Raw genomic sequence first — 15424 nt, forward strand, 5'->3', positions numbered from 1 at the left:
CCCCCCCCCCCCCAATCACTACTAGTATTCAACAGGAGACTCAATCGAGTAGAACAAACGAGAAAGATGGCGATCCAATGCAAGAATACGTACCCTCCTCTAGATCCGTACATGACCTCCTCTGCTGTGCTGCTTGCTCCGACGCACGCCTAATTAAAGGTCTTCTTCTCTCGACCTCGACGGTTTTGTTTCGTCGCAAATGAGAAAATTCAATCACAAAAGGGGGAAAATATATCAGTAAATAAATTAGCCCTAACTAAAAACTTACTATGTATGTATCCCCCGGAACTTCTTCAATCTTAAGTCTAAAAGCCCATTATAACGGCTCAATATTCTAACGAGGCCCCATACATATTGCAAAAGAAAAGCCCAACTTTAGGCAATCGTAGTAGCCAGTTGCAATTTGCAAAGGAGGCCTACAACGCTGTTATAATGGGCTTTCAGACTTAAGATTGGCTCCTACGATCGATCCTTCGGATCAGCAGTTCTGACGTCTCTCACTTTGCACAAAAAAAATTAAGCAATGGTTGGATTTGGATACTCTTCTGCTTGACCACCACATCAAAAATGGCAGGCACCGGCACCGGCACCGGCACCGGGAAATGCCTTCTTGTCACCGGCCCTCCGGTGAGCTTCTCTTTCTCTTCTACCCTCTTTTATAAGAATTCACTTAATTAATTTAGTACAATCTGTTAGTACTCTAGGGTTGTTTTAGAGAATCGCTCACCGCACCATTTGATAAGATTCAATGAATGATCCAAGAGAGAGCTCAGCTCCTCCAGGGTTTGTTATAGAGTCCCTAAAATCCGAATCGCACAGTAATCTGTTAACCTTATTATTACCTCTCTACTTTTTGCCAGCCAGGTATACAACAAAATTCGATACAACAAAATTGGATTTCAATATTATTATTATTATTATTTTTTTTTTTTTCTGATTTTGCAATGAAGGGTGTCGGAAAAACCACATTGATCATGAGAGTGTTGGATATGATGAGGATGAGGATGAGGATGAAGGGGCTTTCCAACCCCAACCTAAAGATCCAAGGTTTCTACACTCGTAAGTCGTAAGCTTCTCTCCTCTCCTCTTTCTTAGCACCAATTATCATGCAACTCTTCTTCTTCTTCTTCTTCTTCTTCTTCTTCTTCTTCTTCTTCTTCTATTTTCTTTGTGATATCCATTGAACTTGAGACGCCCAGAAGAGATGAGGGAACGCCGAGGAGGACAAAGGGTTGGTTTTCAAGTGGTCACCTTGGATGGCCGCACAAGTTTGCTTGCTTCTTCTACTGTTTCTAGGTCCATCCTCCTCCTCCTTCTGCCTTTTACTCTCTCTAAGGTTCCTCTCACATTTGAATTAGCCTAGTTCTCTCACTGTTGGCAGTCAAGAATCCATGACATCATGGCCTAGCGTTGGCAAGTATAAAGTGGACATTGCATCCTTTGAGTCTATAGCATTGCCTGAGCTTCAGGTTCTGTCCTTGACTGGTATATTTTGGATATATAGGACACTAACTAATCTGCTTTAGCATTTGATTTCAAGGTCAAAGAGGACACCCATCTTTTCATCATTGATGAAGTTGGCAAGATGGAGATGTTTAGTCCATCCTTCTTTCCCGCTGTCCTCACTGTTTTGGAATCCAACATTCCTCTTCTTGCTTCCATTCCTAGCCCAAAATCTGGTGGACATCTTCCTGGAGGTAATTAATTCTCTTTATCTTTCTTTTTTCTTGGAATCAAACATAATGAGGAATCATATCATATGGGTTTCATTCTCTTATTTATCTATCTTTTCTCCTGCATCACTTTTTATAAGAGTGAGATAGACGTTCGAATGTTGTTTACCCCAAGGGCGGACATTAATATTCAGAGTGGGAATAGCTAGCTAGCTAGCTATCTATCTCGAAAACCTACCTGATGGCAGGCTAGTCTGCATTGTGTTCTTTACATTATATATATTCTTCTTTGTTGTCAGCAGTGGCGAGGTTGAAGAACCAACCGGGAGTGACAATAATCAATCTGAGCGAGAGTAACAGAGATTCAATGAAAAGACATATCTTTGACGTTTTGTCTGGATGGCTGCACAATGGCAATCAGTAGAGTAGAGGGCGTCGTCTCTCTTCTCCTTTTCTATCAACCTTATTATATATACTGTATACTGTACTCTAACGCTATTTAGATAAATCCTAAAAATTGTGTAGAGAGAGTAACACTAACAAATATACTGTATTTGACCAAAAAGAAAAGCTCATTCATACAAAAGAGAGAAGTGAAAGAAATCAAATAATTTCTTTAAGGCAAGAAGGATTGACACGCACTTTCCACCATGTAAGAGTGGAAATCCCAACAGAACGTGGGCGACGAAGAAGAAGAAGAGGAAGAAAATCCTACTCTTCCGTCCAGCGGAAATTAAAAGGCGTTGCGTTTCCCTTGCCGTTGCTTTGCGACCATTTAATATCTAACATATCTCTCTCACTCTGTCGCTATTCTTTCCTTATAATAAGATTTACATGCGTCTTTGACTTGTTTCACATAAAAGGGCAACCGCATAAACGTCCCTGCCTGCGACTGCGAGTTTCAGAATTTAAACCAAAACCCTAATTTTGGCCTTCTTCTTCGCAGGGCGCATTCAAGGTAAACAACTCTTCAAAGTCTAAACCTTACTCCATCGGGCTTTCTAGAAATGTGTCTTTGCTCTCTATTTCCCACACTTTAGATAGATGACGCCTTCTCTTTGTTCGTTCCAAGTCGTCTTCTCTCGTAGACAATTCGATTTTTTTTCCTTGTCAAATATACATTCTGACCTCCTGGTAAAGAGATCTAATTTGTAGACATTTTTTTGTGTTCTAGGTTAGAGAGGTTTGGTCAGCTTTTGTATGTGTACTTTGTTATGGAAGGCGTCAATATGCTGCTACCCCAAAAGCCTCTGACAAAAGATGTTGATGATAACAATGGTGTTCCACATCCTTCCACCAATGTTGATTACCATCTTAACATTCTTTTAGCTTCGCATTTGAGTAACCCAGATCTGACACCCCAGGAGATTGCTGAGGCCTCTAGATCCACTGCTGCTGCTGCTGCTATAGCTGCAAAGGCCGCCCGTGCTACCGCTTATGAGAAAGCTGCTGCTGCTGCAAAAGCCGTTGCTGCCGCTAAGACTGCTTTAGATTTGATTGCCTCCTTTCCCAACCAGGGTCAGGGACTTGTCCAAGACGGTAGGGACAACATGAAGAAGCATGTTGCTGCTGACTTGTCCTACTCAAAGGATGATGACGAATTACCCTCCTCCTTGCAACTAGGAGACGACACTCATGGCATAATTCCAAATTCCTCTTTGAGCGAGGCTCCCATAGGCTCAAGAGAGGCGCCGAATACAGAGCAAGCCATTTCCAAGAGGATGGATTTCGATGGCCCTGGCATGGAGTTAGATACCGGATCAGCAGCGGGTGGAGAAGGGATTCAGGTGACCAGAAAGAGGGGGCGGCCAAAGTCCAANAGGGTGATGACGAATTACCCTCCTACTTGCAACCAGGAGACGACACTCATGGCATAATTCCAAACTCCTCTTTGAGCGAGGCTCCCACAGGCTCAAGAGAGGGGCCAAATACAGAGCAAGCCAGTTCCAAGAGGGTGGATTTCGATGGCCTTGGCATGGAGTTAGATACCGATAGACTGAACGGATCAGCAGCTGGTGGAGAAGGAGCAAAGGAAGGGATGATTCAGGTGACCAGAAAGAGGGGGCGGCCAAAGTCCAAATGATTTTGCTTCTGTAATTATTTTTGGAGTCTATTTGCTGCAAATAGCCGCAAATGCTGCTTGTATATCATCAAGTCCCTAGAATGTGTGTGAGATTTGGAGAGGCTAATGAAATTATGAAAAGAAAACTCACATAGTATGTTTTATTTTGGGGTCGGATGGTCTGTGGAGCTCTTTCGTCCATCATATCCGATTTGCTCACTTGATTCTAAGCATGTCTTTTTATTATTATTGGTTTTCATGGGTCTTTCATACAAATAGGGTAAAAAGACTCAACAATACACACAAGTGAGGAGACTAGAGTAACAGAATAACAAGAAAGAATGCTGCATGTTGTTTTTTTTTCTCATGGTATGGTAACAACAATGCTTCTCTTTTTAGACCGGAAAAAGAAGAAAAAATCAGGCCTTGGATATCAGGATCTCGTGTACGGCAGTCCAAGTCCCGGTAATGGCTATAATAACACCAGTGAGGAAAACAAGAACGTCTATCACTATTCTTGTGATGCTCAGCTCGTTTTTGAAAGCCTGCAAGTGGAAAAGCGATGGCAAGACAAAGCCCAGCACCACGCAGACGCTGCTCCCAACCAGAGATAAGAAGTCTGCAAAATTAGGGACGAGCAGGGCCACGAGGGTGACCACCAGCACAGTGGCCCAGCGCACCCAGACGGAGTACTGGGAGCTGCAGAGGCGACGTTCCACGACCTCATATACAGGGTGCATCATGAGGGGAAACGTGAAGAAGAGGTTGATTGCTAGGCCCAGCTGCACCAGGGTGCTCACCACTCCTGCCCCCAGGTTTGTGGTGATGATGTCTCTCGTATCATCTCCGTAAGCCATGTAGCCTAGCAGCCCGAACGCACCGTACATGAGCGAGATTAAGCCCATGGCTAGCCCCAGGGCTCTACCGAACTTGTCTTTGTATTTGGCCTCCAACTCAAGTGGCAGAACCTGTTCACATAAAAGTTGTTTAAAAACACACAGCAGAGACAAATCAATAATAGAAGAGGAGGAGGAGTCTTTGTGCTTGGTGCTTACCATTCCGATCCCTTCGAAAGCGTAGACAGCAACTCCCAGGCCGTAGAAGAAAACAGAGAAGCCACCAAAGACTCTCAAGGGAGGTCTTCGTTCGATGAAGATGAAAACATCCTGGACCATAACGACGATGGTGGCGGCAACGTCGACGATATCGGCGAATATACTCAAAGGGGCGAGATGGGTGAGAGATGGGATGGAATTGAGACCAAGCTGAAAGGGGAAGCAACCCCAGAGGTAAATGGAAGCAGGATCGAGGCCTAGGATAAGGTCGGTGCCGCGGTTGAGGAGATTGGCCATTGTGGTGGCGACGAAGATGAGGTAACTGACGCAGAAGCCAGATTGGGAGAGGACGAGCATAACATCGACGAGGAGACGGCCGGCGGGACCGCAGACGGATTCGCCGAGATCTCCGAAAGAAGTGATGCTGGAGAAGCCGGAGATGGACTCGAGTTTGCGGCGGGTGTGGACGAGGAGCATCATACAGAAGAAGGTGAGGGAGGAGACGAAGAGGAGTGTGAGGAGGCCCAACAGCCATCCCGTCTTCTTGAAGGTGTAAGGAAGTCCGAGCACGCCGGCGCCGACGATTGCGATGAAGACATTGGCGAAGGTTTTAGGATGCGAGGACAATGTTCGAGGCCCCAAAAGAGGAGTGTCTTCCGTCGGCGCCAGCGATTGAGAGGAAGATCCCCAAGGCAGGGATAAGGAGGACGATCCAGCATCCTCATCGTACCTCATGCCGCCGACGAGATCTGTTTCGATTTTTGATTGAGTGAACCGAGAGAGAGAGAGAGAGAGAGTCACAGTCCTCTTTTGGATCGATTTTTCTCAAATATTTTGGTACTTTCGGTGTTGTGTTGTTGGGAGATTGTGTGGTCAGTCAAATTATTGATTATAATATCTCTCTCCTATCTTTCTTTCTTTCTTTCTTTTAAAATGAAAAAAATAAAAAAAAATAAAAAAAAAAATCATTAAGAGAAATATACCAAAACTTTAAGATTATAATCTCTCTCTCTCTCCTAGCTTTCTTTCTTTCTCATTGGCTCTGTTTTGGGGTTTATCGATTTAAGAAACATTTTGCTTACGCAATAAACCTCTGAAATTGTTGACTCCTAGTGTATCAACCGCGCGCCACATGTTTGTCTATTTTGGCTTAGCCAAATTCCTTTTTTTTAATCAACTTATTATGATGATGAGCTGTTGGTTGAATTCGACTATTAATTATGTATTATTGAATAACGCCCACAAACATTAACTAAAAAAAAAAAACAAAGGGTAGGAAAGGAGAAGAGGACATCTGTGTAGAAGTTTCAGAAATGATTGAAAGAGCTTTGCACCAATCGAAGCAAAGCAACGTGGAAGTGCAGCGCACGTCTCTCTCCCTCGGGTTTCTGTGGCCAACTTGAACACGCCTGCCTCTCCTCTTCTATTTGGGCTCTCTCTTTCTCTCTCTTTTGCTATTTGGGCTTTCAACACCTCATTCCCTTTTTTTTTCTAGCCCACGAAACACTCATTTATGTGGAAATTGTTGTCTTTCTGTTTTATTTTTGGCAACATGTGAGAATGAATCAAAATACTACTAACTACATACGATGACAAGAGTATTAACAAAACAAAACAAAAAGGTTTTATACTACACCCATACAGATACAATATGAAAGAAGACGAACAACAAACTCCTTTTCTCTTTTCAAATCAGATTCAGGAGAGGATGGAGAGGAAGATGGTAGACCAGACGGTCAGTGCTAAGGATGCAACCAGGTAGGTCCACAAGAAGATGACCGAGCACTCATCCTGAGCCACGTCGAACAGCTGTGTCATTGTGCCTGCAATCCATAAAATTTATTATTAGGTTTTCCGCAGCGAACAACAATGAAGGGGGATGTCTCGAGTAATTTACTGATATTCATGGCGGGCGGCAGTGTGAACTGAAGCATGAGAACGTATCGGAAGAGAGGGTCCGGAGGAAGATAGCCTAGATTTCCTGCTAATTGGACCACCCCGACTCCCACCACGGGAAGGATGAGATAGCGCACACAGATCACTCCCACAATCACTGATGTCTTCACGGCTGAGGAACGCAGTCCCTGAATCAGGTTTCCCCCCAGTATGAGTGTGATGCAAGGAATTGTCCCGTCCCTGCCAAGTCAACTAGCTAGTATTAGGCTCAAGTCGTTATATATGTGATATTACATATCTATATAGATGATCAGTCGTCCATATATACCCAAGTAGCTTTACTGAGTCTTGGATGACTCGCAGCGGGGCATTCTCCCCGATTATAAGATTCCTTAGCCAATTGGTTGCTCCAAAGACGAAGCCAAGAATCTGAATGGAACATATAATTAACAACGCATCATCAGAGCAGTGGATGGTTGATTAGAAACGAAATCATGTTTTTTTTTTACTTACGGCACCAATTGTGGGTGGTGCGAAGAGTTCCTCAAGAATCTGATGGAGCAAGTCCTTGATGTATGTCCTCGTAGACACCTTTTGTTTGCCTTGGATTTCAAGGTCTTGGTTTTGGTGCGGCTTGAGGAGAAGAGTATTGGGATCAGAGTCGATGTCCTTGTTGGGAGACTTAACCATCCCGGCGGCTGCAAGAGCTTTAAACTGCGTAGCAGAACTTCTCACTAGTTGGTAACTGTACGTCCATATGTAGAAACCCCCGAGCTGCCCTTGACAAAATCATTAATCACGATCAACAATTCAACATTAACAAGTCTCTGACAAGAGAATATATATTTAGTTTGACTTACGGCCATAGAGAAAGATGCGTAGGAGAGTCCAATGGATCTGCAGACACTCCGATTCCCAAAAGGACTGCCTTCCTCGTCACAGATGGCAGGGACCAGAATTAGCATAAGGTTTCCCATATTGCCTACACGTACATACGGGAGTACACAAATATATCATATGAGTTATATTGTACTTAGAGTTTAGGGATCTCCTTGATTAAATTTTTGAGGTTTTAATGTTACCTGAGGCACATGTAGCAATTATGAGGCCATGGAGTTGAGGTTTGGGATTCAGCAGCTTGACCATCAACCATCCAAGAATGCCTCCTACTAGAAAGGTGATTCCAACATTTATGGGCATAAACCACCTGCAAAACTGATTTTGGTCAAATCAAAGCCACACGTTTTCCCATAGCGGTAAGTGAAGACTGCTACGTATAGTGCAGTGCGTACCATGAAATAATGTCCTGCAATGTGACAGTCTGAGCAAGGTTGGCAAACATGATGCAGGGGGTGAATACCACGAACACGAGCTGCAAAGGAAAATGTTTACTAGTGATATATGAAACATGAATGCATTGGTGGTAATAACTAATAAGAAAAGAAGAAAAAAAAACAGAGAAGTAGGTGAGGTTACCTTGTTCACGGATCTTCGGGTGTCAGCAGAGAGAAGAGAGCAGTAATCGGTTGCCAAGAAAGCGCCAAGGACGCTAATAAGAAGAACTTGAACGATTGGCATTGAAGCCACCTCCAACAGCTCTAAGAAACCCATCCCTAATCTCTTTTTCTTTTTTCTTTTTTTTTTTTTCTGGTTTCTTGCAGAAGAAGAGAAGCAGTCAAGGTAACGATATGGAGATGAAAGTNAGAAGCAGTCAAGGTAACGCTATGGAGATGAAAGTTTTGATATTCTGGCTGTTTGTGTAGATAGAGAGAATTGATGGGAATATATATAAATATGAAGAGGAGTGGGGTACAATGAAGTGTAATAAGAAGAAGAGTCCAACTTTTCAACAGGAGGAGAAGGCATGCAAGAAAGGTGATTTAAAGGACAAGTTGGCTTCTGGGTACTGTTGGTCTCAGGTGGCGGACATGTGAAATCAAATGGACATCAAAATTAGAAGATTCATTGGGACGAAAAGCTTTTGGGATCGTCTCAGGTTAATGTTGACAGAATCAAAGTAAGACTCGTCGTCAATAGCTAGTTGATCCTAATATCTTTAACTTTCCAATTGTTTTGATATATATGATCATATATGATCTATATTATTTTTCTCTTGACATAATGACATGTGTATCTCATATATCTAATCCAGCCCAAAGACGCCTTCAATAATTTTTTAACAAAATACACATGGCTAAAATACGGCTGTGCACCAAACCCCTAACTTAACTAAACAATGATATTCGAGCACAGAAGTAACCTAACATGTCACAAACTAACATTTTTCTAAGTGGCCCATTTGGACCTTTATTTCATAATATTATTTGTCTTTGTCGCCTAAACATTTTTATTTTATTTTTAAGTAATCATCTCCTGGATTTGACGCCAAGCTTCAGAGATGGCTGCGATGGAGATGCCAAGTCCACAATACTCGTCACACTCTCTACTTTATTACAAAAACCAAAAATGTCACTCTCACTAGCCACTCTGCTAAGCTGATCCCAACGCATCACATACACACATGGAAAACAATGCCACTAATTTAATTTGATGAAAATAATCTCATCCTGAATATCTCCTCTCTCTTTCCTCTTTACAATATCAAATGTTTTGGATTTTTATGCTCTCAAACTTGTGGGATTAAACCAAATTAAAGGAAGAGGAAACCGTCGTTTGCTTGTATGTCTCGGAGAAGCACGTTTTTTAGCTAAGGATAAGACTAAATTAAAGTAAGAGATAGTCAAATATTTGTTTAAAAAGAAGGTAAGAATGATGAGACCAGGTTTGTGGTAGAACAAGTCTCGGGAGATAAGATAGTTTGTATGACTTGGAATGGCGTGTCTACAGACTACATAAGGGCACCGTTTACTTTGATAAATAACAGTTCTTCGGCTAGCTATACTATAATTATCCCAAACCGGTTAAGTAAAAAGGGCCCATGTAGGTATGTAGGCTTAGCCCATTTTCCATTAGTTTCCAAATGAGTCATAACGTAACAAGTCACAGGTCAATAATTCAAATGAAGATTGAAGGTCTATTTATTTTTTTTTTGGTTTTGTCATTGTCAAGATATCTTTACCGATAAACTTAAAAAAATAGATAGGTTCACTCCTACGCTGAATCTTCTTGTTCACTTCTTTTTTTTCAACCATTCAGAATCTTCTATACATTATTTTATTTAAAAAAATAAATCAAAATAAAATTAAAAAGCAAAATAGATTAAGGAAACAAATTCTGTATAATTTTTTTTAAGGAAAGTTAAATATTGGTTTGGTTTAGATTTTACAATTAGAATGAAATGATGTATTGGTTTGGGTTTACAAATAAAGCGATTAGGGTTTAGATTTTACAATTCAAACAAAATTATATGTCGGTGGGTTTCAAATGAAGTGGTTAGGGTTTAGATTTTACAATTAAAACGAAATTATATGTCGGTTTACGTTTACAAATTAAGTGGTTAGGGTTTAGATTTTACAACTAAAACGAAATTATATGTCGGTTTGGGTTTACAATGAGATGGTTAGAGTTTAAATTTTACAATTAGAATGAAATTATATGTCGATTTGGTTACAAATGAGATGGTTATGGTTTAGATTTTACAATTAGAATGAAATTATATATCGGTTTGGGTTTATAAATAAGTGGTTTAAGTTTTTTAATTTTATATCAATGTATACAGATTTTGTTTCCTTATTTTATAATAATTGTTCATAAACTTTACAACATGATCAGATAATTTACGTGAAACTAAAACCTTGATAGGGACAAAGAGGAGCCTTTCTCTAATCATATTAGTTATCCCAGGCAGGGAAAGTGGTGATTCGTTCTTCCATTGTATATATATATATATATTATCATTTTGGGTAAATTAAGAAAAGAATACAAACAATGGGTGAGGTGAGATGATAGTGGAGCAATAGCCCCAAGAGTAAAGGATAACATTCTGTAATCTATAAAGTTGCAAGTTGGTATATACAAAACTAAAAGCGGAAATAGTAAAAAAAGACAAACTAAAAGGGGAAAGCAATCATAAAAGCAAAACCTATTAGTCAAATAAGGATTGATGAGTGTGTTGGATGATGGACGATTCTGTTCTTCTACCCCTCTGATCTGTCTGTCATAGGCAATCAAATTGTCATTTATGTTGGGTGAGAGAAGAAAGTGAAATAATGAAGACTCCTACTTAGTTTTTTTTTTGATAGAGAGCCACAACAGTGACAATAATAGCTTTATGTTTGTTGACTGTAAGGGTTGGGTTATGAATAGAGAGAGACATGAAGGAGACACATACAGAGACGTCGTCTTAGGTTGATTCTCTTCAACCTCCAGTGTCATTGATGATTGAGATCTCTCTTCCCATAATTTATTGTTATGCATAACAACATATCACCGTAATTAAACGGACAAGTCAACATTGCATTTATTTGTTTTATGTTTTTTTTTGAGTCTCGTTGCCCTCTTGTTAATTTGACGCAATCAAGGACAAGATAATTTCTTCGTCTGGCTGCCATGGCCACAAGATGCTTTTTGTGTTGGACCACTTTACTCTTCTGGTCTCTGCTGCTTACCGGCTGCGCCCGAGCTTCCTCTTCAGGCGGCGCCAAAGAGAAAGGGCTCTCCCAAACTCCCACTTGGGCCGTTGCCCTCGTCTGTACCTTCTTCATCCTTGTCTCCGTTCTCCTCGAGAAGGCTCTTCACAGAGTTGCCACGGTTTGCCCTTTATTCTTTCTTCCTTCACTTGTGCAAGCGATCCCCTTCTTAACATTTTTTTATTTTTCTTAATCTCAGTGGTTGTGGGAGAAACATAAGAACTCTCTGCTTGAAGCCTTGGAAAAAATAAAGGCCGGTAAGACCAGACACTACTGGTTTTAATTCTTCTACTGTCTTTGGTTAAGAAAACTAAAGATATGTGTGAAATGGATGCAGAGCTGATGATTCTAGGATTCATTTCCTTGTTGCTCACCTTCGGAGAACAGTACATTCTCAAGATTTGTATACCTGAAAAGGCTGCAGCCTCTATGTTACCTTGTGCAGCTCCTTCTACTCATGACCAAGACAACAAGACCCACCGCAGACGTCTAGCTTCTGCTTCTACCTCTTCCCGCTGCGAAGAGGTCATCTCTAGCTTCCATTATTAATTATAACAAATTTCAGGCTCTGTATTTTGTTATAACACTATCTTGTTTTCCGCAGCAGGGTCATGAACAACTCATACCTGCCACAGGTTTGCACCAGCTACACATTCTATTGTTCTTCATGGCTGCCTTTCATATCCTTTACAGTTTCATCACCATGATGCTTGGCAGACTCAAGGTACGACGAAAAGTTCCTTACCTCAAAACCCTCCTTTCGAAGTCGTAGCTATTCAAATCATTTTCCGACGTAACTGCAGATTCGTGGCTGGAAAAAGTGGGAACAGGAGACTTTTTCTCATGATTACGAGTTTTCAATCGGTACGTACGTAGGCGACTTCTTCTTCATAAGTCTCTGGTCTACAACATAGGTCACTAAAGTGGCTTCTCTCTATGCATAGATCCATCAAGATTCAGGCTCACTCATGAGACGTCATTCGTTAGACAACATTCCAGTTTCTGGACAAAAATCCCCTTCTTCTTTTATGCTGTGAGATTCTTCTTTAGCAAGCCCTCGTATAGTATCAAGTTGTACTTCGTGAAAAATTGATATTTAATTTGCTCTCTCTCTCTCTCTCTCTCTCAACCGTCAGGGTTGCTTCCTACAGCAGTTTTTCCGATCCGTCGGGAGGACCGACTACTTAACTCTGCGCCACGGCTTCATCGCTGTAAGGCAATACTCAGTTCTCTCTTGTGTTTTTACCTAACACCATTGTCATGTTTATGGAAAGTGAGTCTCCTTTTAGGCCCATTTAGCTCCGGGAAGACAGTTCGACTTCCAGAAGTATATCAAAAGATCACTGGAAGACGATTTCAAGGTGGTAGTTGGAATAAGGTACGTGAAACAAGACAAAACAATGCTAGTTTGGTGAGGTGATTGTTGACATTACATTGCTCATAAATTTTCTCTCTGCAGTCCTCTTCTGTGGGCATCATTTGTAATTTTCCTACTTCTGAATGTTAATGGTGAGCCTTCGCTTGCTTTACCTAATCATTGATTATTAATTGTCTTATATATTGGGGTGCTGAAAAATTCTCCCATCTCTGTTTAGGCTGGGAAACATTGTTTTGGGCGTCAATCTTGCCTGTACTTGTAAGACAAGTTTACTCTTGAGCGAATCTTCTATTTACTGTGTTGTGTCAGGGGCTTGTAAGTCTCATTTTTACAACCCTTGCAGATCATATTAGCTGTCAGCACGAAGCTTCAAGCGATCCTAACAAGAATGGCTCTGGGAATCACAGAGAGACACGCAGTTGTTCAAGGGATACCTCTTGTGCATGGTTCAGATAAGTACTTTTGGTTTAATCGCCCTCAGTTGCTGCTTCATCTTCTTCATTTCGCCTTATTCCAGGTAGTTGAATTGCTTTTAGTTCCATACAAAGTCAGTATTGCATGTTATACTTGTGTTCTTCTTTAGTCCTATGCTACAACTTCTGTCTAAATGTTTCCTCCTCCTTTTTGTATAGAATGCTTTCCAGATAACATACTTCTTCTGGGTCTGGGTAACATCTCTTTCATTTATATGCCCAATACAGTAGTTTGCCTTTTGGCCGATGTATTCTCTTCTATATCCTCAATGACATAAATGACTAATTACATTTTCTTAATTTGGCATGCAGTATTCTTTTGGGCTAAAATCTTGTTTTCACGCGGATTTCAAACTTGTCATCGTAAAACTCTCTCTAGGGTAACACTCTTCACTAGCAAATACACCAATTGATAGATCTCTCGTGGAACAATTAGCTGAACAAGTTTAATAAATTTGCAGCGTTGGAGCTTTGATTTTGTGCAGCTACATCACACTTCCATTGTACGCACTAGTTACTCAGGTACACTATCCTAATTTTCAGCCTTTTACTCTCCAGATCTGTTTGGCTGTAGTTCAGTGTCAAGGAACCAAGCAACAAACTTATGTTGTTCATGTGAGCAGATGGGTTCACACATGAAGAAAGCTGTGTTTGATGAGCAAACGGCAAAAGCCTTGAAGAAATGGCACATGACTGTGAAGAAGAAAGGCAAAACGAGAAAGCCACCAACAGAGACCCTTGGAGGTTCTGACAGTGTCAGCACCTCTACCTCAGCCTTTCACGCATCTGGAGCTACTTTAATCCGCTCCAAGACCACAGGTCACTCGACAGCCTCTTACATGAGTAACTTTGAAGGCCAAAGCATGTCTGATCTTGAAGCTGAGCCATTAACTCCTGTACTGATAGAAGGACAAACTATCGTCAGGGTTGGTGATCAGCCCACAGAGATGGAAGATGATGGAGATATAAGTCCTGGAAACCAATTCTCCTTTGTGAAGCCTGTTCCTGCTAACGTAATTGGTTGATATTCAAAACGAATGCAGAACAAATTCCACCATCCGGGTCTTTGTTTTCTATTTATGCCAATAATTGCTTTGCCAAGTGTTACTACCGACTAGGATTTCTGTAGAGCTTGTATGCTAGAGCTCTTACATATCCAGAGAAAAAGTAAAGAGCTACATAACAGGTCGGCCCAAAAACTAGAATAGTTTACTGGCTTTGTTTGTATTACATCGTGCAACTGACTATTACTACCAGAATCTATCACAAAACAAGAAACGAGTTTTTGATAAATTTGTATAAAGAACCGATCAAACCGCTGATCTTCCATAATACTTGATATAAACGGACTTACTTAGGTTCTTCCTCGTCATCACTGTCACTTCCAAACATGGAGGCCATCTTCATCGCTAAATTTGCAGCTATTTCCCTTCTCTGGAAATCAGGCATCAATCGCAAATTGTCCCGGATGTTTCCTATTTCTGACATCAACTGTTCCACGTCTTCAAACTCATAACATTTCTCATTTTCTGTGTCCAAAGGTTTTTCATCTGTTACTATTGCTCTGCCAGTGTCATTCGGCGGCTCTAACCTTGGCCGTGACAGCTGCAACTCTTCATCCACAACTTCATTCATTTTTACCATATTATTTTCTACATGGAGGTTTTCCTGTGACGTGGATCCACCAGCATCTGCATATGAATGCGTTCCACTTGCAGAAACCCATCTTTCGTCGATATTCTCCCATGGGTCGCCTGAGCCTGCTGATAGCACTTCATACTCCAATTCGTATTCAGATTCTTCTTCTGACAACTCTGGGAACGAGAAAATATAAGAGTCACTCAACATGAATCCAAGTGGAAATAAAATGTCCTCACCCGGGTAGAGTTTTGGTCCGACAACTTCTTGGCCGAACACTTGGTCAAATTCCAATGAAATCGTGTTTGGTCATGAAGTGGTCTGACATCAACTCTACCCGGGTAAGGATGTTACAGGAACCCTGAGGGAGAAGAAAATGGAAGGAAAAAATAACCTTCCCCTTGAGCTAACACAGGTTCATTTATCTTATCACCCGATTTAAGAACCATCCCAGGCCACATATGTGCCGAAAGAGCACCAAATAGACGTTCAACCCCTTGAGAATCCCCATCTACTGATAAACCTACAAAAGACCAATCGATGAGCCTCATTAATGCTAGAGACGAATACATATTCTCTGCTCATCCATTTTCACTCAACTTTTTCAAGTTCAGTACAAGCTACTTTTTCATATTTGATGGAAAGAAAGAGTGAGTAACC

The 15424-nt window shown here is 41.2% G+C and overlaps 7 protein-coding genes across 16 annotated transcripts in view; 3 read left to right on the plus strand and 4 right to left on the minus strand.

The window, feature by feature from the left end:
- Positions 1–257, minus strand: part of LOC104762974 (heterogeneous nuclear ribonucleoprotein F-like) — a 1852-nt gene extending 1595 nt beyond the window's left edge. Inside the window, exon 1 of one of the 2 annotated variants that reach the window (XM_010486395.2) lies at positions 94–257. In XM_010486395.2, the coding sequence (XP_010484697.1) occupies positions 94–113 (20 nt within the window). In that variant the 5' untranslated portion in view covers positions 114–257. The remainder of the gene's footprint in view (positions 1–93) is intronic. The other variant, XM_010486396.2, reaches the window with a different exon arrangement.
- LOC104762977 (nucleoside-triphosphatase THEP1) lies at positions 468–2201 on the plus strand. Of its 8 annotated transcripts, XM_019240423.1 has the most exons (7): positions 535–627; positions 697–864; positions 951–1066; positions 1192–1296; positions 1382–1469; positions 1541–1697; positions 1973–2201. In XM_019240423.1, the coding sequence occupies exons 3-7, from the start codon at positions 975–977 to the stop codon at positions 2095–2097; spliced, it is 567 nt and encodes a 188-aa protein (XP_019095968.1). In that variant the 5' UTR covers positions 535–627; positions 697–864; positions 951–974; the 3' UTR covers positions 2098–2201. The 8 variants fall into 8 exon arrangements, with proteins under 8 accessions (XP_019095964.1, XP_010484702.1, XP_019095965.1 ...); XM_019240419.1 differs by lacking the exon at positions 697–864 and having other exon boundaries at positions 468–627; XM_010486400.2 differs by lacking the exon at positions 697–864 and having other exon boundaries at positions 468–627; positions 1976–2201.
- LOC104762976 lies at positions 2377–3981 on the plus strand. The gene is made up of 3 exons (XM_010486399.1): positions 2377–2631; positions 2848–3335; positions 3533–3981. Exons 2-3 carry the CDS (start codon positions 2888–2890, stop codon positions 3754–3756), a joined length of 672 nt encoding a protein of 223 aa, XP_010484701.1. The 5' UTR covers positions 2377–2631; positions 2848–2887; the 3' UTR covers positions 3757–3981.
- Positions 3960–5525, minus strand: LOC104762975 (amino acid transporter ANTL3-like). Its single transcript, XM_010486397.2, has 2 exons — positions 4791–5525; positions 3960–4703 (listed from the first exon to the last, which is right to left on the minus strand). Exons 1-2 carry the CDS (start codon positions 5523–5525, stop codon positions 4155–4157), a joined length of 1284 nt encoding a protein of 427 aa, XP_010484699.1. The 3' UTR covers positions 3960–4154.
- On the minus strand, positions 6348–8381 carry LOC104762978 (protein PIN-LIKES 7). Its single transcript, XM_010486403.2, has 8 exons — positions 8163–8381; positions 7979–8058; positions 7769–7893; positions 7547–7668; positions 7200–7460; positions 7015–7115; positions 6688–6926; positions 6348–6613 (listed from the first exon to the last, which is right to left on the minus strand). Exons 1-8 carry the CDS (start codon positions 8295–8297, stop codon positions 6489–6491), a joined length of 1188 nt encoding a protein of 395 aa, XP_010484705.1. The 5' UTR covers positions 8298–8381; the 3' UTR covers positions 6348–6488.
- Positions 10710–14356, plus strand: LOC104762980 (MLO-like protein 10). 2 transcript variants are annotated; one of them, XM_010486405.2, is made up of 15 exons: positions 10711–11396; positions 11475–11532; positions 11613–11800; positions 11883–11999; positions 12079–12139; positions 12220–12308; positions 12412–12486; positions 12565–12653; positions 12735–12784; positions 12871–12911; positions 12997–13170; positions 13286–13321; positions 13439–13506; positions 13588–13648; positions 13750–14356. In XM_010486405.2, the coding sequence occupies exons 1-15, from the start codon at positions 11196–11198 to the stop codon at positions 14149–14151; spliced, it is 1710 nt and encodes a 569-aa protein (XP_010484707.1). In that variant the 5' UTR covers positions 10711–11195; the 3' UTR covers positions 14152–14356. The 2 variants fall into 2 exon arrangements, with proteins under 2 accessions (XP_019095908.1, XP_010484707.1); XM_019240363.1 differs by lacking the exon at positions 13286–13321 and having other exon boundaries at positions 10710–11396.
- LOC104762979 overlaps positions 14314–15424 on the minus strand; it is a gene marked incomplete in the record, with an annotated part of 2500 nt that continues 1389 nt past the window's right edge. Inside the window, 2 exon segments of the mRNA XM_010486404.1 lie at positions 14314–14940; positions 15159–15287. Of these exon segments, the coding sequence (XP_010484706.1) occupies positions 14477–14940; positions 15159–15287 (593 nt within the window).

Source organism: Camelina sativa, chromosome 18, assembly GCF_000633955.1.
Source record: "Camelina sativa cultivar DH55 chromosome 18, Cs, whole genome shotgun sequence".
Taxonomy (NCBI): Eukaryota; Viridiplantae; Streptophyta; class Magnoliopsida; order Brassicales; family Brassicaceae; genus Camelina; species Camelina sativa.